Here is a 17051-nt window from a genome sequence, read left to right as displayed (position 1 = left end):
GTCCATGAGGCTCATTTCATATGTGGCCGAAGGGGCGAGTAGAGCGGCGGGTACAGGTGTTGCTCTACGGAGACAAGCCTGGCTCCGCCCGTGTCATTTTGCGGAGGCCTTCAAGTCTTCCTTTGCCGACGCTCCCTTTGATGGGTCCTCCTTGTTTGGACCCAAGGTAAAGGACACCTTGACCCACTGTGAACAAGAGGGTAAGACTTTGACTGCCGTAGGGGCACGGTTTTCCACTCCCTTCCGGCCTTATCCCAAGGCTAGAAGAGGGGGGAAAATGTGGTTCTGCAAATCTCAGAAGACTTACCCCTCACAGCAGGATGATCCCCCTTCTAGAGGCAGAGGGGGGGGGAATTTTTCAGGAAGACGCCGTCCCAGAGGCGGCAGAGACCCCCGCAACACTGGAGACCGCGAGTCCTTTTGTGGCTCCTCAACCTTCCAGCATCCCTGAAGGATTGCCCGACTGCGCCGCTCCGGAGCCAGTCGGGGGTCGTTTTTCGAGGCACCTAAAGGCCTGGGAGAATATCACTCAGGACCGATGGGTGCTCTGGATCATTGCCGGAGGTTACAACATCCCCTTTTCTCAGCCCCCCCCCCCACTATCCCGGAAAATCCCGGACCCACCACCCAGTCAACGGGATCTCGCAGCCATCAAAATTTCAAAGCTGCTTCAAAAAGGAGTCATCCAACCGGTCCCCGAAGACCAGACCGGATTAGGGACTTACTCAAGATTCTTTTTGGTGCCAAAAAAGACCGGGGACGTGAGGCCCATCTTGGATCTCAGCAAGCTCAAACGTTCTGTCAAGAAGTCCAAGTTCCGGATGGTCACCTTACAATCCATTCTCCCGCTGCTGGAGAAAGGTGTTTGGATGTGCTCCATAGATCTCAAGGACGCCTATTATCACATCCTGATAGATCAGGCGTCCAGGAGACACTTGCGCTTCAGCCTGGGAGACAGTCATTTCCAGTTCCGTGCACTGCCCTTTGGTCTCACCACAGCCCCCAGGGTGTTCACCAAATGTTTGGCAGTGGTGACTGCTCACCTGAGAAGTCTAGGATTCCAGGTGTTTCCATACCTAGACGACTGGCTCCTAACTGCCACCTCCAGGCGTCTACTCTTACAAAACCTAGCAGCCACTATTTCTCTAGGCAACTCCCTAGGAATCACCTTCAATTGGGCAAAGTCTGTGTTGCTGCCATCTCAGCGCATACGGTTTATCGGAGTAGAGATAGACTCAAAGCAAATGCGGGTCTATCTTCCTATAGAGAGGATAGAAACATTACAATCTCAAGTCCGAGCATTGCTCTTCAAACGCCGAGCCCCAGAAAGGATGGTCCTACAACTGTTGGGTTCCATGTCGGCTACCGTTCTCCTAGTTCCCTTAGCAAGATTGCACATGAGGATTCTCCAGTGGCTCCTGTCAGTCCAGTGGTCATATCAGGATCTCCCTCTGTCACCTCATTATAATCACGGAGACGTGCAAACAGGACCTCCGTTGGTGGCTTCTGTCCTTCAACCTGGATCAGGGGCAACCCTTCGTTCCTCCACCTCCAGTGGCCACTTTGACTACGGACGCCTCCCAGACGGGGTGGGGGGGACATTCCCTGGGCAGGTCAGTCCAAGACAAGTGGCACCCCCACGAGAGTTCCCTACACATCAACATACTGGAAATGAGGGCGGTGCTTCTATCGCTACAGGCACTACACAGTTACCTCCCCCAGGGCATGATTGCCGTTCAGTCCGACAACATGTCAGTAGTCTGGTACCTGAACAAGCAGGGAGGGACCAGGTCCTAGCCTCTTTGCAGAGAGGCCATGAAAGTATGGGATTGGGCTATTGCAACCAACCGTTTCTTGGTAGCAACACACATTCCGGGGAGATCCAATGTGATAGCCGACAGACTAAGCAGAACTATTCTCTCCCAGCACGAGTGGTCTCTGAACGACAGAGTGGCAACTAAGATCTTCAGAAGATGGGGAACTCCTTGTTGCGACCTCTTTGCAACTCCCCTCAACACAAAATGTCTACAGTTCTTCTCTCTCACCCCAGTTCTGGGGGGGTTTCCCAAGGACACCCTAGTCCAAGCTTGGCCCACCGGCCTACTGTATGCCTTTCCACCGGTTCCCCTTCTTCCCAGGATGATCCAGAAGGCGATTCACTTGCAGTGCAAGATGATTTTAGTTGCCCCATACTGGCCTCGTCAAGTCTGGCTGCCCTTTCTTCGGAAATACGCACTGGACGGTCCATGGTTCCTGGACCAGGTTCCAGACCTCTTGTTCCACCAGTCGGGACAGCTCCATCAGTCCCTTCACTCGTTGAGGTTAACAGCTTGGCTCCTCCACTTCCGACCATAGTCGGGAACCAAGTTTTGGACTCTGAAGTTATACATATCTTGTCTTCGGCCCACAAGAATTCGACCAAAGAAATGTATAACAGCAAATGGAAGAGATTCGCCATTTGGGCCCAACTCCGGGGGTTAGATCCCATTACTGCCCCGGTGTCAGAAGTTTTGAAATTTTTAGCTTCCTTATTCAATCAAGGTTCTTCGTTTTCTACCATTAGGGTTCAATTGGCAGCTATTTCTAATTTTCATGAAAGTATAGACCCGCCTTTGATGAGCAATAAGTTGTGTAAAGCCTTCATGAAAGGTGCTGGGCTGCTATGACCTCCGATTTCTCATCCTGCTCCACCGTGGGATCTTAATTTCGTATTAGGTGGCTTGACCTCTTCCCCCTTCGAACCGGCAGCAACTTGTGACTTGAAATTTCTTTCTTGGAAGACAGCTTTTTTGGTGGCAATTACATCAGCCAGAAGAGTTTCAGAACTTCAAGCCCTATGTGTCAAACCACCGTACCTGGTTTTTCACAAGGATAGAGTATCCCTCAGGCCTAATTCATCCTTTGTTCCCAAAGTTTGTTCTAGTTTTTGTCTTCAACAGTCATTGGAACTCTCAGTTTTCTTCCCAAATTACTCAGACAGAGCGGAATACATCTTCCATACATTGGATGTTCACAGGCAATTGCGTTTCTACCTAGATAGGACGCACCAAACATGGAAAACAGATCAGTTGTTTGTGTCCTTTTCGGACAATAAATTGGGCAAAGCCATCACGAAGGTCACTATTGCCAAGTGGATCAGAGACTGTATCAGTCATTCTTACCTTCTTTCTAATAGAGAGCTTGCAACCACTGTGAAAGCTCATTCTACAAGGGCTATGGCTACTTTGACAGCCTTTCATTCCAAGCTTGCCATTAGTGGCATTTGTGCTGCGGCTACCTGGTCTTCTCCTCACACCTTCATTTCTCATTACAAATTGGATGTGAGCATCTCGGGAGCGAGCTTCCTTTGGTTCCACAGTTCTCAGGAGTGTTTTCCAGTGAGCCACCCAGGAATCGGGTGCTAGGGACGCTGTCCCATCAGTACAGAATGTAGGTGAGATAGGATCACATAACATCTTTTAGTTATGTACTTACCATAACTTTAGATGTTTGGGATACATTCCTAATAACCCACCCTCCTTCCCCCTGCCTTGGAGATCAGAAGAGACCGGACGGTTCAGTTTAGCCGTTTCATCTTGAAACACCTGGCAATGTTATTTCAACTGTCTATGAGTGTGGGCATGTGTGCGGACAAACAAGATCTGGGGAAGTAGTGGTGGTGCATCCTGGGATGTAAGATAGCTCAGCCAATTAGAGACTTCGCTCTATAGTATAGCGTGCTGAGTCGGAGCCGAGGATCGGCTCCGAACCCATCAGTACAGAATGTAGGCAAGATGGATCCCAAACATCTAAAGTTATGGTAAGTACATAACTAAAAGTTAAAGTTTCCCCTATCAAATAATTCAGTTTTGCTTGGATCTAACGAAGTCCGTGTCCTTATTCTGAGAAAAATCCTATAGTAACTTGTATAACACTGTCTTAGAATGTTGGCAATTTCTGACATTTGGGGAGGCTAGAATTTCACTAAACAGATGTCCACTTTATAGGTATAACGCAAATTGAATATCTTTTCAATTTGTTGATGTGATGCAAAGGGGTTGCATACAAATAATTTACCCCAGCATGAAGCATAGTAGTTGGAAAAAGACCTTCTCTTTATCCTCCCTTTTAATGCTTCATAAAATATCACTTAATTTTGCCCCACTAAGACTGGGAATTGTAACTTTTTCCCTACTAATAGTTGTAACAATCCAAAGTGTTTTCTTGATCAATGAATCTTCATTAAAAAAAATCGTCCTCTATTTCCTGTATTGATTTCTATCAAGATCAATATTTGGTAGTACAAAATTAACTCCAGCTGTTCTACACTTCAGTTTTTGTTCTTTTGCAATCAGTTCTGAGTTAATATCAGAACTAGTATTCTTGACCGTCTTCATTTTGCATTTTTAGTTACTTCAGCATATGAAGACATTGATCCTGGGAAATGTGGGGTTATGTTTTGAATAGGGAACAGAATTATGATTTTGAAACCAAATTTCTTTGAGTTCAATTGCATTCCAAGTACCAGAAGATTAATCATATTAAACCAAACGAAGAAGAAACAAACACTAGATAAAAATTTAACCATTTTATTGGCATTAAAGTAAGCACTTTCACGTAGATCAACCACGCTTCATCAGACTTGGAGAAAACAACCCATACTCCTTGTTTAAATATGTTGCAGCTAGTTACTAACAACATGCATTAAACAATTAATTAGACAAACCCATTGGTTGCCGTAGTACAATACACAAACACTCCTGCTGTCATTGTGATAGATGGAACCCCGATAAACTATAAAACAATAAATAAATCCTTAGAGCTCATCTTTACAAAATCACTGTGATTGATAAAAAATGTAAATACATGTACAATACACTTACCAAAATTTTATGTTTGTAAAAAAAATTAATTTCTAGAATTCTGGCTCCAAATTTCATAAGAACAAAACCATTCTCCCCATTTGAACTTCGTTGCTATGCAACCAGCTATGTTGTTATAGTATTAAAATACAAAAATCACTATTTGCTCAATAAAGGATTAATAAAAAAATTCATGAATAATGCCACCATATAAACCTTGGTACACAAACACCTGTAAAAAGAAACTTAACTAAATAAAGAGAGCATGGTATATAAACATCATTGTTAAAAGCTACAACTCTGTCAGGAAGGAGCATGATTGTTTCTGTCACAAGAGCTCATTTATTATGTAATCAGTTTTTCCTTTATCAGGCAAATAGTGATTTTTTTTGTATTTTAATAATCTGAGAATATAGTTGGTTGCATAGCACTTAGAGAGTTTGTAAATATGAGCTCTAAGGATTTATTTATTGTTTTACAGTTTAATACTCCTATACGGTGTGCTGTAATTCAATTGCAGTTAGCTTAGATTTTTTCCATTTTCTAGTAATTGCTTTTTAACAGCCAGTAGCATTAAACTTAGTAAGGTCTTGCTTTGCTTGGGCAATTCAGTTCCTATCTCCCATCTTAAAAAAATAATTTCCTTAGTTGTTTCCCCAACATTTTTAACAAAGTACTTTAAATGGAATGTTTATAATTTGCTATTCCATTACATTCCCAAAAATCATGTTCCCAGTTACCTGTCTCTTAGCCCATCACATCTCTCCAGTATTTGCTGTCTAACTTTGGAAAAATTCTTTCAAGTCTGCTGGGGTATAAAAATATCTATACAATCACTTCCAAGCAAAATTCCTAAAAGCTTTGGACTTTGTTGCACAGAGTGGCGAGTGCCTTCTCCTTTGTGTGGATGGCCAAAGATAGTTTAGAATTTGTGAACAGAAGTACATCTCTCTGTACATTTGGCCAGTTAACCTCTTTTTCCAAATCTAAAATTGGTGAGAGAGTTTCTAAGCTCACCATATCCAGATTGTTGGATAACTGTATTTAATCCTGTCACTGTAAACATGAAAAATCTTTGCCTGCAACTCCCAGGGTTCATTCTTCTAGAATTGTGACTGCTTTGCCATCTTTGTCAGTAATGCAATTAGATGCTTTTTGAGCTGCTGCTACAACCTGGTTTTTCCTTGCACCCCCCCCCCGAGGGGGGGTTGGATTACTGTAATCTACAGTATGTTCTCATGAGTGTGGCTGACGACTCTTGTCCTTGAGGTAACAAAAATGGATCTCCTATTATCACGTATGAAATTTACTTCTGTTCAGTAGTTATAGATCTGTAAGAAGGTGTTGCATCTTTTGGTAACCTGTTCTCCCTCTCGTTCCCACCTATGATGTTTCTTGTCTGGAGTCATTCTTCTCTCTGGTATTTTTTTTTTTGCTTTGCTTCACTTTTGTAAAAAGAAATGGAAGATGTGAAAAGATTGTTACATGATAAGATTAGGGAGGCTTCCTGGCCATTTGGAAAAGTCATCAGCCATGTAGTTCTGATGTATGCAGCATTGGTCATGGAGCTCACCAAAGATGGTCTTTCTTTCAGATATATCACCATGTCTGATGAAAGTCTGAGAATGCAAGTTGCTGCCCATGTTTCATTGAAAATGTAAGTGTGAATAGGGTGAACATTTACTGACTGAGATTGTGATATCTTATAAATTCCCCATACTTTGAGGCAAAGCAGTCTCCATTTTAGTATATAAAAGTAGTAAGGGTTTTCTGAGGTGTTACAGCCTTCCAGTTAAAATGCTCTAAAACTGTAATACTGAGTTTTAGAATTCACTGCTTTTGTTGAAGTCATACTTTAAAGTGCAAGACAGGAAACTGCAAGTCTTGACGCTTTGAAAATTAGATAAGGTGCCATACTAATTGAACTTTTCATTTACGTTATTTTGTTCATGTTCTTCCATTACTATTTCCATGTGTCAATAAATTTTAGAGGTGGCAAAACTGTATTGCAGTAAACCAGGGTCTGCCTTTGTTAAATTCTAGATCAGAAGCTTACAACAAACTTATTACCAGGTGCCCAAAGTGCAGGATTCATGGTCTCTGTCTTCCAGAGAGAGAACAGCCCATCAAACTCAAAGAGCTTCTCATTGTTTCCCCACCCTAGAAAACCTTAAAGCCAAACTTGACATTGCATGCTCTGCAGATAGTTGTCATAGAGACCACGGCTGTGATGTGGTACATGGATTTTTTTTACACCAAAATTCTTTTACATTTACTGACTAGTCGGGACTGTCTGGGAGCAGGAGGTTCATATGAACTTGTTGCTTCAGGCTGTTTATATTCTGAGTCAGCAAAATACTGTGACAGTATAAATCACAAAATCATCATCTCTCAGAAGTGTAAACTGGACAAAATATATTTTTTGTCACCTTTGAATTTTCTTTGAAACATTCCATCCAGTTGCCTGTCATCTTCTTTAAGCTGGAGAGGAGTGAAACATTGTATGCTATGGAAGTTTGCAGGCAGATCAGTACTACACTGAGAGAAGTAATTTTTGGGACAGTCTGGTCAATTGTGTCGTGTATGAAAGGAAAATTATGATGTCAATTTTTTGTACAAGCTTCTTCTAAGTGGTTGGCTAACCTGTATTTTGTTCTGAGCTGGCAGATGAGAGAGGGAATGAGCAGCATTTTTTTCTGCTGGGGAAGGAGAGGGATTTGCGCTAAGGGGTACAAGCCCAACCTAGAAATCTGGCATTGTAAACCTGCAACACAGATTGTGCATGGCACGTGCACATTCGGTGTTGGGTGGATTGGGGGATATGTCACAACAAATGCTTTATGTAGCCATTAGCATGGCTCTGTACTGGGTCACCCTGATTTCCTTTCTATCTGCCCCCCCAACAAGGCCCTTGCCCAAAAGATTTCTCCACTTGTAGAGTCTCCGTTCATGATGAGTAAGTCAGATAAGTGTTGGAGAATTCTGAGAGGAAGACTGAAGAGGAGCTCTAGAACATGTCAGATTGCAGGATGACATGAGAGGAGATAAAAAAAAGTGTAAGAAAGCTTTGACTGGTGAGTTAATACTTCAGTAGCTCAGCAGCTTGTGAGTATTGCCTTTTGAGGGCTGAGGAGACTCTATTACAGCACTTTTAGCATTGTGTTTTTTACAATAATCTTTATGATAAACAAAGAACAGTTGTAAGTATTCTCACCATAAGAGGAGATGCTCAAATATAACCAGAGGGAAGTGGCCTGCCCTGTGCTGTTACAGATCTGCTGGGAGTTGTATGTAGTTAGCTATGTACTATTTGCAGACATTGTTACACACAGACATCCTCCAAAAGGGTCTCACTGAGACAGATACCTGGTGTCAAAACCATGGTCTCAAGCTAAATGCCAAAAAGTGCATAGTCATCCCCTTTGGAAAAAACAAAGTACCCACAAACTACCACATAGGTGGTAGCCCCCTAAATATGGAAGACGTAATAAGGGATCTGGGGACCCAAGTAGATAGTAACCTTTCCTTTGATAATCACATTGCCAAAGTGGTTAGAAAATCCTTCTATGTGGCCCACCTAATCACAAAAGGGTTTGCATCCAGATCGAAAGAGGTCATTGGGCCCATCTACGCATCACTCACCAGACCCATCATAGAGTACAATGCCCCATTTGGGATGTACCTTACAAGACACCTGCAACAACTGGAAAGACCACAGAAGTTCCTCACCAAGAGGATCACTGGCCTCAAGCAGATGCCCTATGCAGCTCAACTGAAGAAACTCCAGCTGTACTCTGTTGCATACCGCCTACTCAGAGGTGATCTCTGCCTGACATACAAGGCCATGTCCAACCCAGAATTGATGGACATGCTTCACCTAAAGAAAACCATATCCCCTCGAGCCACACACTCCAGGGATCTAAACCTCACCACAACAATAAATAGGACGTGCTGGAGGGATAGATTCCTGTCCCAGATACTTCCCATGCTCTGGAACAAGATTCCAATCTACATTAGGCAGAGCTCCTCACTAACCCTCTTCAAGAGAAACCTTGACGAGTGGATGGGAAACAAAGTTTACCCCAAGGATCACTTCAGTGGCTCTGCTGGACAGCGGCACAGGGAACTAATCTAAGGGGGCTGTGAAAGCCAACACATTCCGGCTAGGCTTATAAATGCCTTTGGGCAGATAGCCTAGTACATACCTATGAACCTATAATGTCTTATTGGGGGTTCCATCTATCACAATGGCAGTAGGAGTGTTTGTATATTGAGTGCATTGTAACTATGGCAACCAATGGTTTTGATTAATTGTTTAATGCAGGTTGTTCGTAATTAGCTGCAATACAATCTTGAACGCCTTTGGAGGTGTTAAATTTGATCTGGAAAGTGTCGCTACAAATAACATACTGGCAATTGTGTTAAATACCAAAGGTAAAATTCACAATGCAATTCACTGCTCACAGTGTGAGGGAGTCTTTCACTGGCAATTTGTTTGCAGTAAATAAGGCAGCTCCTACATTTACAAATTGTTTAAGCTAAAGTTGTCCGTTTTTAATGCCTTTATCTTTCTGCAGGTTTTAGTTCTATTCTTAGTTTCTTTTTTTTCTCAGCTGAATCTAGTTTTGAAGTAGTCCACATGTACATTCACGCATAATGGTTGTTGGTTTGCATTTGAGTCTCCTCATCTGAGGCATCTGTAATAGTTCTACAAATCTCTTCATATTCTAAAACAGCACTACTGTTTATTTCTTGTATTCATTATATTCTGAAGAAACTTGTACTGTGACAGGGTTTACAGGCTGTAGCCTTTTTATTAGAAATCTCCATTAACAGCCATGTTTTGTTTTTTTTATTTTGGGAGGGGGATACTGGAGACTTGCTAGAACAATGATGAATGACACTGTAGTCCGTCTACCTTTTCTTACGATTCTAGATGGGAAGCTTTGTGAAGAGTAAGAATGCAGTGATCTAAAATCTGCTTCCCCTTAAGTGACCAGTGATGAGCAAAATGGCTTTGTGCAAAGCACGTTCAGAGATAAGCAGCAGGTTATTGGGAAGTGACCCTTTTTATTTTTGAAACTGTGTTTGTAACCCATGTTTTGACAGGCTGGGATCGGCCAGTTCAGTAGAACCAGCAGAGTCCTTCCAGTCCAGATGTGATACCCATTTGAAATGAGTTCTTAACGCAGCAATAAATACTATGATCCTAAGACTGACATTTGAAACTTTTCTGTACAAATATGTATTTGAAGTTTATTATTGCTCTGGTTATATTAATTTACTCAACATAGTATGATAAAGACAAGGTACAAAACTCCTCAAAAGGACAAGGAGATGGAAAAAAAAAAGCCTTTTACAGTTATTTTCTTCATTATGTAAAGGTTGTGGGACAAATCTTTTTTTCCTGTAGCTGAACAAACTAATTTTCTCAAAATGTTTTGCAGTAACTCTTCTCTCTCTCTCTCTCTCTCTCTCTCTCTGTGACCGTTTCCAATTCTGGAACGTTTAGCCTTTCCCCTTAGTTATGGGATAATTCTAGCCAAGTCTCTTGATTTTTTTTTGTCTCCACAAAGTGCTTTTTCCTTTCCTTTAGCCCAACCACAGTAGCAGCAGTACAAGTAAAAAAATGTAATTCCGATTTTATTACTGTTACTGCATTTTTTTTCCCTTTCCTTTAGCCCAACCACAGTAGCAGCAGTACAAGTAAAGAAAATGTAATTCCGATTTTATTACTGTTACTGCATTTTTTCCATAATGTAGGTTTTTTCCTTTTTTTTCTGAAATCTTGTGCTATTTCCTGCTGGCGTTTACATGTTAAATTATGTTGGCAGCTTTTTACTGAGACTTTGTAAGGGAAAAGTAGCTTCTTCTAAGGTGGTCAAGCCTTGAAAAATGGTCATTAGGCAAGTCCACTGATTTTTTTTTAATAAAGCTTAGCAGCACAGCAAATGCAGTCTTTAACTTGTATGCTGACTGGACTGCAAAGTGAGTGTTTGTCACACATTGCCAGCTTCACAGCTTAGGAAGTGTGGCCTGGAGCTACAGTCACTATACTGATCTTTAACACAAAGCACTGCTTTAGCAGAGTTCATAAGCTTAACATTCAGATATTCCAGAGTGTGTGTTCAAGGATGTGGTCACAAACAATAATAAAGGAATCTGTGCAAGAGAACAAGTGGCACTCTTGCCAGGTCACTTATAAGGCAAGAAGTCACAGTACTTCTAATATGTTCATAAGTAAGTACTAGGTTAGCTGCCTTTTTGGGCCATTTTAAGTCTAGCCAATTTCCTTTTTTTGTGCTTGAAATAACCTATCCCATTTGGTTACAGATTGGTGTTACCCATCCCGTGGGGACCCATGCATGGGATAAAACATTTAGGAGCTGCATCTGTTCAGCAGTAGTACAGGAGACTGGGGTAAATTTCTGTTTTCCATCCATAGATCCAAGTTTCTATTACAATGAAAACAGATGAACTTTTTATGTGGATGGTGAGTTTGTTCCAAAATATACCTGTCCCTCCAAACCATTCTTTTGATGTTGCAAAAGAGGTTTACATCCCTAGACTGAGTATCTCATGATGCCATTTGACTTGCTGATGTGCAGTAAATGCATCAGTAATGGGTCGGAGGATGCCTTGCATGCCCTATACAGTTATTTTGTTAGTTAATTGAACAGAAACATGAGATTCCAGAAAATAATTTGCTTTCCTGATATAATCTTAATGCGGTAAGAAAGATGAACAAAAAAAAATAATCAGATCAGCGCAACCCATTAAGTTTTTTGTAGCATATAAGTTGAGGAAAAAAATACATAAACTACTAATAGTGATGTAAAGGCTTTAGAAAATGCATGCATGTTTTCATGTATGGAGTACAGTTGTCTTTTTTTAATTATCTTGCTGGATTTCCGAGTTCATAGAAACTCAAATATTAAAATGTTTTTATATAAGAATATTTACTTGAATATACAACTATATTGATGCCTATAGCCAGCTCTGTGGTGTGAAGGAGGGAGCCCTGACTACAGTTCCAGTAACCCAAGTTTTCTTAGTAAGGTAGATGCCAAAGGCGCAAGCAGGGGGGAGTGGGAGTGAACTGACCGTGTTTGGTCAGTCATCCTTGATGGGGGGGGTTCTGGCTCTACCACATTCTCAAAGTGTGAGGATTGAACACAGAACTTTGGCAGACTTTGTATATCTATGTGTACAATGTAATTTGGAGTTATTCTCTGCATACATGTGTCTGGCATTGCAGGCTGCATTGAGGGATCTGGTCATAAAAATCCTAAACCAGCCTTGAGCATCAAAAATGGAGCCCACTAGGGGATGTAGAGGACTAGGTGGCCAGAATGGGAGGACCGAGACGACAAAAAATGGTCTGCTGTGAAAAGCATAACTAGTGATAAGTTCATTAGGCAAACCTGAAACTTCAAATCTAAATGAGTTAAAGTGTATTTTGGATAAAATAGTTATTTAAATTGTGGGGGGGTGAGAGAATAATTATAATGGTTCCAACCAATTCCGAAGTTATGTTTTAGGATAAGAAGTATTTATAAACCTCCTCAGTGTTACTGGTTATAATAAAAAGGATATAAGAACAAGGTTATTCAGTAAAATTAGAGATCATTTTAGGTGGCCTTCATAGACTCTAAAGTGATTTACTATGGGAATTTACCCGCTGCATGCAAGCTGTATATATGGAAAATGAGGGAGAGTTTTTGTAGCATTTGTGGTTGGATTAAAATGTTTACTTAAACATTCCACAAGCCTTGTGCTTAAAATAAAAATTTTGGGTGGTATCTGTTTTATCTCACATCATTGCATAAGTTGTACAAAAAACTACTGCAGGTAGGATAAACGGTCTTTTTTTTTTTTTCATGTTTTAGTTGGCAGAAATCCTATAATGTGTGTATTCATACACACGTTTTCACGTGTATTGAAAACAAGACAGTTATGTTCAGACCAACTGTGTAAATGTGTGTGTGTGTGTGTGTGTGTGTGTGTGTGTGTGTGTGTGTGTGTTTGCGTGCACACACTGGTTTGATTGGCAGGATGTGTTTAATGCATTGTTGGTGTGTTTGCATGCATATAAATTTGTTGACAACACAAGGTGTACATAGTGTTTTTTAATATTTTGAAAACTTTTGCTTTTATAGGCCTGAAGAGTTTCAGACAGATTCTAGGGAAAATGACATCACTAAAGTAAACAGGTAAATCTAACCCACAACACTAAATGATTAGTTTCTGTTTCTGTTTAGTCCTCTCCACTGTTCATTTTGCTGTACGTAGACTGTCACTTAAGTCCACAGTGTTTATTAAAACAAAAGTTCTACAGATCTTAGCAGAACTCTATATCTCAACATCTTAGATATTCAGTCCAGTGTTAGTAATGGATTTTATTTGCTTATGTTTAGTTAAGTGGCTTGTCCAGGTAGATGGAGCCTGTTTTCAGTGGAGTACAAATTAAAAAAAAAAAAAAAAACTCTGAGTAGACTGCATTTAAGATCCCAAATGCAGGTTACCACGATGAGAACATACTTGTACAGTGGACAGTACAAGCTTGTATGCAAGACAGTTGGTGGACAGTACAAGCTTGTGTGCAAGACAGTTGGTGTGAATAATGTATAGTGTGCTGTAATAGCTAGCATGAACATTCTTAAAAAATTCACAGCACTTAGCATTACTAGTTCAATGTTGTATATACATTTAATTAATAGTAGCAGATGAGTCCATACCTCTCAACTTTCCAGATTTTCACAGAATGTTCAGATTTTTATCCCATATTTATGGTCTATTCCTCATAAAATTTGCATTTTTCTGGCAAATCCATTGAGAATTGTAAAAATACTAAACAATGACAGATATGAGTTTCAGACTTCATATCCTTCAGAATATACATAATAATGCAAAACTTGTTATTCTAGCAACTTGTTTGTAGGAGCAATATTTAAGACATGTCCCTATTTTTGGGCCTTTGTCCCTCCATTATTTTTGGCTTTGTCCAGATTTTTTGAACTGAGATGTTGAGAAGTTTGGATGAGTCTGAAATGTAGCATACAAGAGTCACATACAAGGATCCTGGAAGAACATCAGCAAGTAGTAGAAGCTAAGTTTAAACTATTCAGAAGGTAAAAAGTTAGGACTAATTGACACTTTGTTCTTAGACCAGTTACTTTGAGTCTCAAAGTTATGAAAAAAAATGAAAATGCTGGAGAACAGTCGATGTAAACCATTGCTGTTCTTTTAAGTTTTTTTTTTCATTTTCCCAGTGGGACAAGTCCTGTGCACCTCCCCATTTTGGGGGGCTACACCCTCCTACTCTCGCTGCTTGCATAACAAAGATCATCATACCTTGGAGGAAAGGCAGTACTTCAAGACAGAATGACCTCAGACTTCGTGTATACAAATCCACACCTGTTGAAATTACAAACGATTACCAACTTTATTAGTTGACAGTTTATAATTACTGAGGCCAACTTGCAGTGTGTTATTTTTGCAACATTCTGTTATTGCAGGGTATAGAGTATTTAATAATACTCCTTTCTTTCCAGCATTAATCCTTAACTGTTTAAGTAGTTGGACCAGTTGTTGAAGTTATTTCAAACACTTAATGGTGTGTTATCTTGCTACTGTAACATTGCATTAGTAGTAGCATCATTCATATTGCTGATAGCTTGACTTCAGAGTTACTTGCAGCGTGGTGGAAGGTTGACTAAGAGAGCACCACTGAGCATTCAACAGATTTTGAGCGCTTTATAGTGTTAGTCCCCGCACCCCCATGTGCTTTTTTTCCTATACCTGCCACCTATCAAGCCTCCCTCTACTTGGCATCAGATCCCATGTTGTTGGTGCTCCCAGATGTACATGGGCAAAAGCTGTGTGGCAGGACTGTGATTCAGGCAGATGCAATTTTATTTTTTTGCCCTCACTGCCTTCCTGGCTATGTGAAAATTTATGATTGCTTCTCTTTCCAAGCAGAAGTGGAGTTAGTGCAAATTGTTTCATTGCAGGGGGCCACCACACATTCCATGTGCAGACTCCCATTTCCATGCACTTGTGATTATAGCTGCCATCAAATGGTGGCTTGGTTAGCCAAATGCCTACTACCTCTAATTCATGAATTTCCATCAACAGTCCTCCACCAGGGGTACATGGCAATACACAGTGAGCAGTACCAGTTCCTCAGGATGGGTACTTACATTCTCCCCTATCTAGCTCATCAAGTCCATGTGTTGCTCATTAAACTCAAGTCTCCTGGGTTCTAATCGGGGCTTTCTCCCTCTGTGCCACTGGAGGTGACCTGCCTGAATACAAAAAACTTTCCACAGTTCTACGAGAACTGCCACGTAGAATGCATAGTGTACCGAGCTCAATGCAGCAAGTGCACAGCATTCTGTATTGGCAAAACACTGAACAAATTGAAAACCAGAATAGCCCAACATCTGCATAATATCAAATACAAAAATCCAAACAACATTTTAGTCAAGCACCTCAGGGAATCCCATGGACATAAGTTTTCTCATTCATATCCTGGGCAGGATTGAAAAAGAGGAGTTCCAAGGACCAACAAATGATTACTTGGAGAAGTGAGAACTCTAATGACAGATTATGCTCTATGCCAGCAGAGCCCCTGAACTGAACTCTCGCATATCCATAACTAGCATGCTAAACCTAAGGAAGCTTCAACATCACACCTATTACTGAGAGTAAAAGGGACCGTTTTACCTGATTATTCATTGAAATCTTGTGTATCAGTCCCAAAGACAGTCACTTAATGACTTACCATGGTTAGAAGTTAGGTCTGACAAAGCGATATGCAAAAGCGCATGGACTTTTACGATTGAAGAATGCTCATTTTTAGTTATTTATTTTTTTATGTTTTTTTAATGCAGACATGAATTTTCTGACCATGATCTCCAGTTCAAGTTTTTAAATCCTCGGCGGTCTAACAATAAGATAGTGTATGTAAAATCTGCATATCTTAAACACAGGATGTCTTTAATTGGTTCACTTGCATATATACCTTGGTCCTCTAGCACAAGAGATTTTAAGGGATCACACAGCGAAAACCCTAGCCTCTCCAGTTTTTTCTTGTAGTTTTTTACAGATTGGTTTATCTATGTGACTTGTTTGAGGTTATTAGGAGGGATTTTTACAGGTACCCTTTTGGTAATTGACATCAGCTGGGTTAATGTAAGCTTGCAATCTTAATTCCACAGCGTAACAAGTGTGCTCACCTAAGATCGCACAGTAAAGGAGAATCTTGTTTGATGAAAAACTTATTATTGCCATGTTGTGTTTTTTGTACAGGAGAATTCTTTGCAGCATTTTGAAAAATAAAAATCTCTTAAGATCTATGTTAAGCTTGGAGCTTGACCTGCTGGTTTAATTAGCAAGTTATTTGGACACATGTCTATAAACTGATTTGGTGGTATCAGTACAAGATGCATGCAAGGGAGACCCTTGGTGTAATGCTGTGATCATAGAGCTTTCAGGTGCTAGGACAAAAAGTTTACTTGCTTTCTCGTAAAACGTGTTACTAGATTAAGCTATGGGCTTTAACTCCGTCACTTCCATGTGTAAGAATTAGAAAACGCACATTAATTTTTCTTTTGTTATGCTCTCTTAACCAGATTTTTCTTTTCTTTTTTAATATTGCAGTGCCTAAATTTCTTAAAACAGAACAAGGAAAAAGAAAAACAGGAGCACCTACTTACATTAGTATTTTCATTGTACTTAAAAATAACTGAAAAAACTTTACTCTATATCATGCAAAGAAAATCATGCACTATTAAAACAGTACCATCAAGAAAAAAATGTTTTACTTAGCTAACTTTCTCCCTCCTCTTCCCCTGTCCTGAGTATTTTTCCAAACATTAATGACATGAGGTAGATCATTTGCTTTAGAGTCCCCTACAAGTTTAACAAAGTCCAGTATTTCCAGATTTTCTTGTTCTGTCAGGTTTTTTAAATGTAATTATCGCTTTGTAATACCACATTTGTCAATTTCCAAGTTAATGGTTTCATTCATGTTCATCTCTATCTCGCAAATCCTGTCTCTGCTTCATTTCAAATGTATTTTAGGTTCTTCTAGTCAACTCTTATGCTGAATAAACACAAAAAGCTGTTGCTAATAAAATATGCTACGGAGTTACCAATGAGTGCACAGTCACCTCTGAATAAGGACAGGTTAATCCAATCACAAAA

General features: G+C 40.4%; 1 protein-coding gene across 2 annotated transcripts in view; it reads left to right on the top strand.

The window, feature by feature from the left end:
- EIF1AD (eukaryotic translation initiation factor 1A domain containing) overlaps window positions 1-17051 on the top strand; it is a 210727-nt gene that overhangs the window by 117385 nt on the left and 76291 nt on the right. For both annotated transcript variants that reach the window (XM_044073788.1, XM_044073789.1), the window contains exon 5: window positions 13001-13054. In XM_044073788.1, the coding sequence (XP_043929723.1) occupies window positions 13001-13054 (54 nt within the window). The remainder of the gene's footprint in view (window positions 1-13000; window positions 13055-17051) is intronic.

The sequence above is a fragment of the Protopterus annectens genome, chromosome 6.part0, assembly GCF_019279795.1.
Source record: "Protopterus annectens isolate FY-2018-M chromosome 6.part0, PAN1.0, whole genome shotgun sequence".
NCBI lineage: Eukaryota > Metazoa > Chordata > Ceratodontiformes > Protopteridae > Protopterus > Protopterus annectens.
The sequence above is the reverse complement of the archived record's forward strand: the minus strand, read 5'-3'. Positions and strand labels throughout refer to the sequence as shown.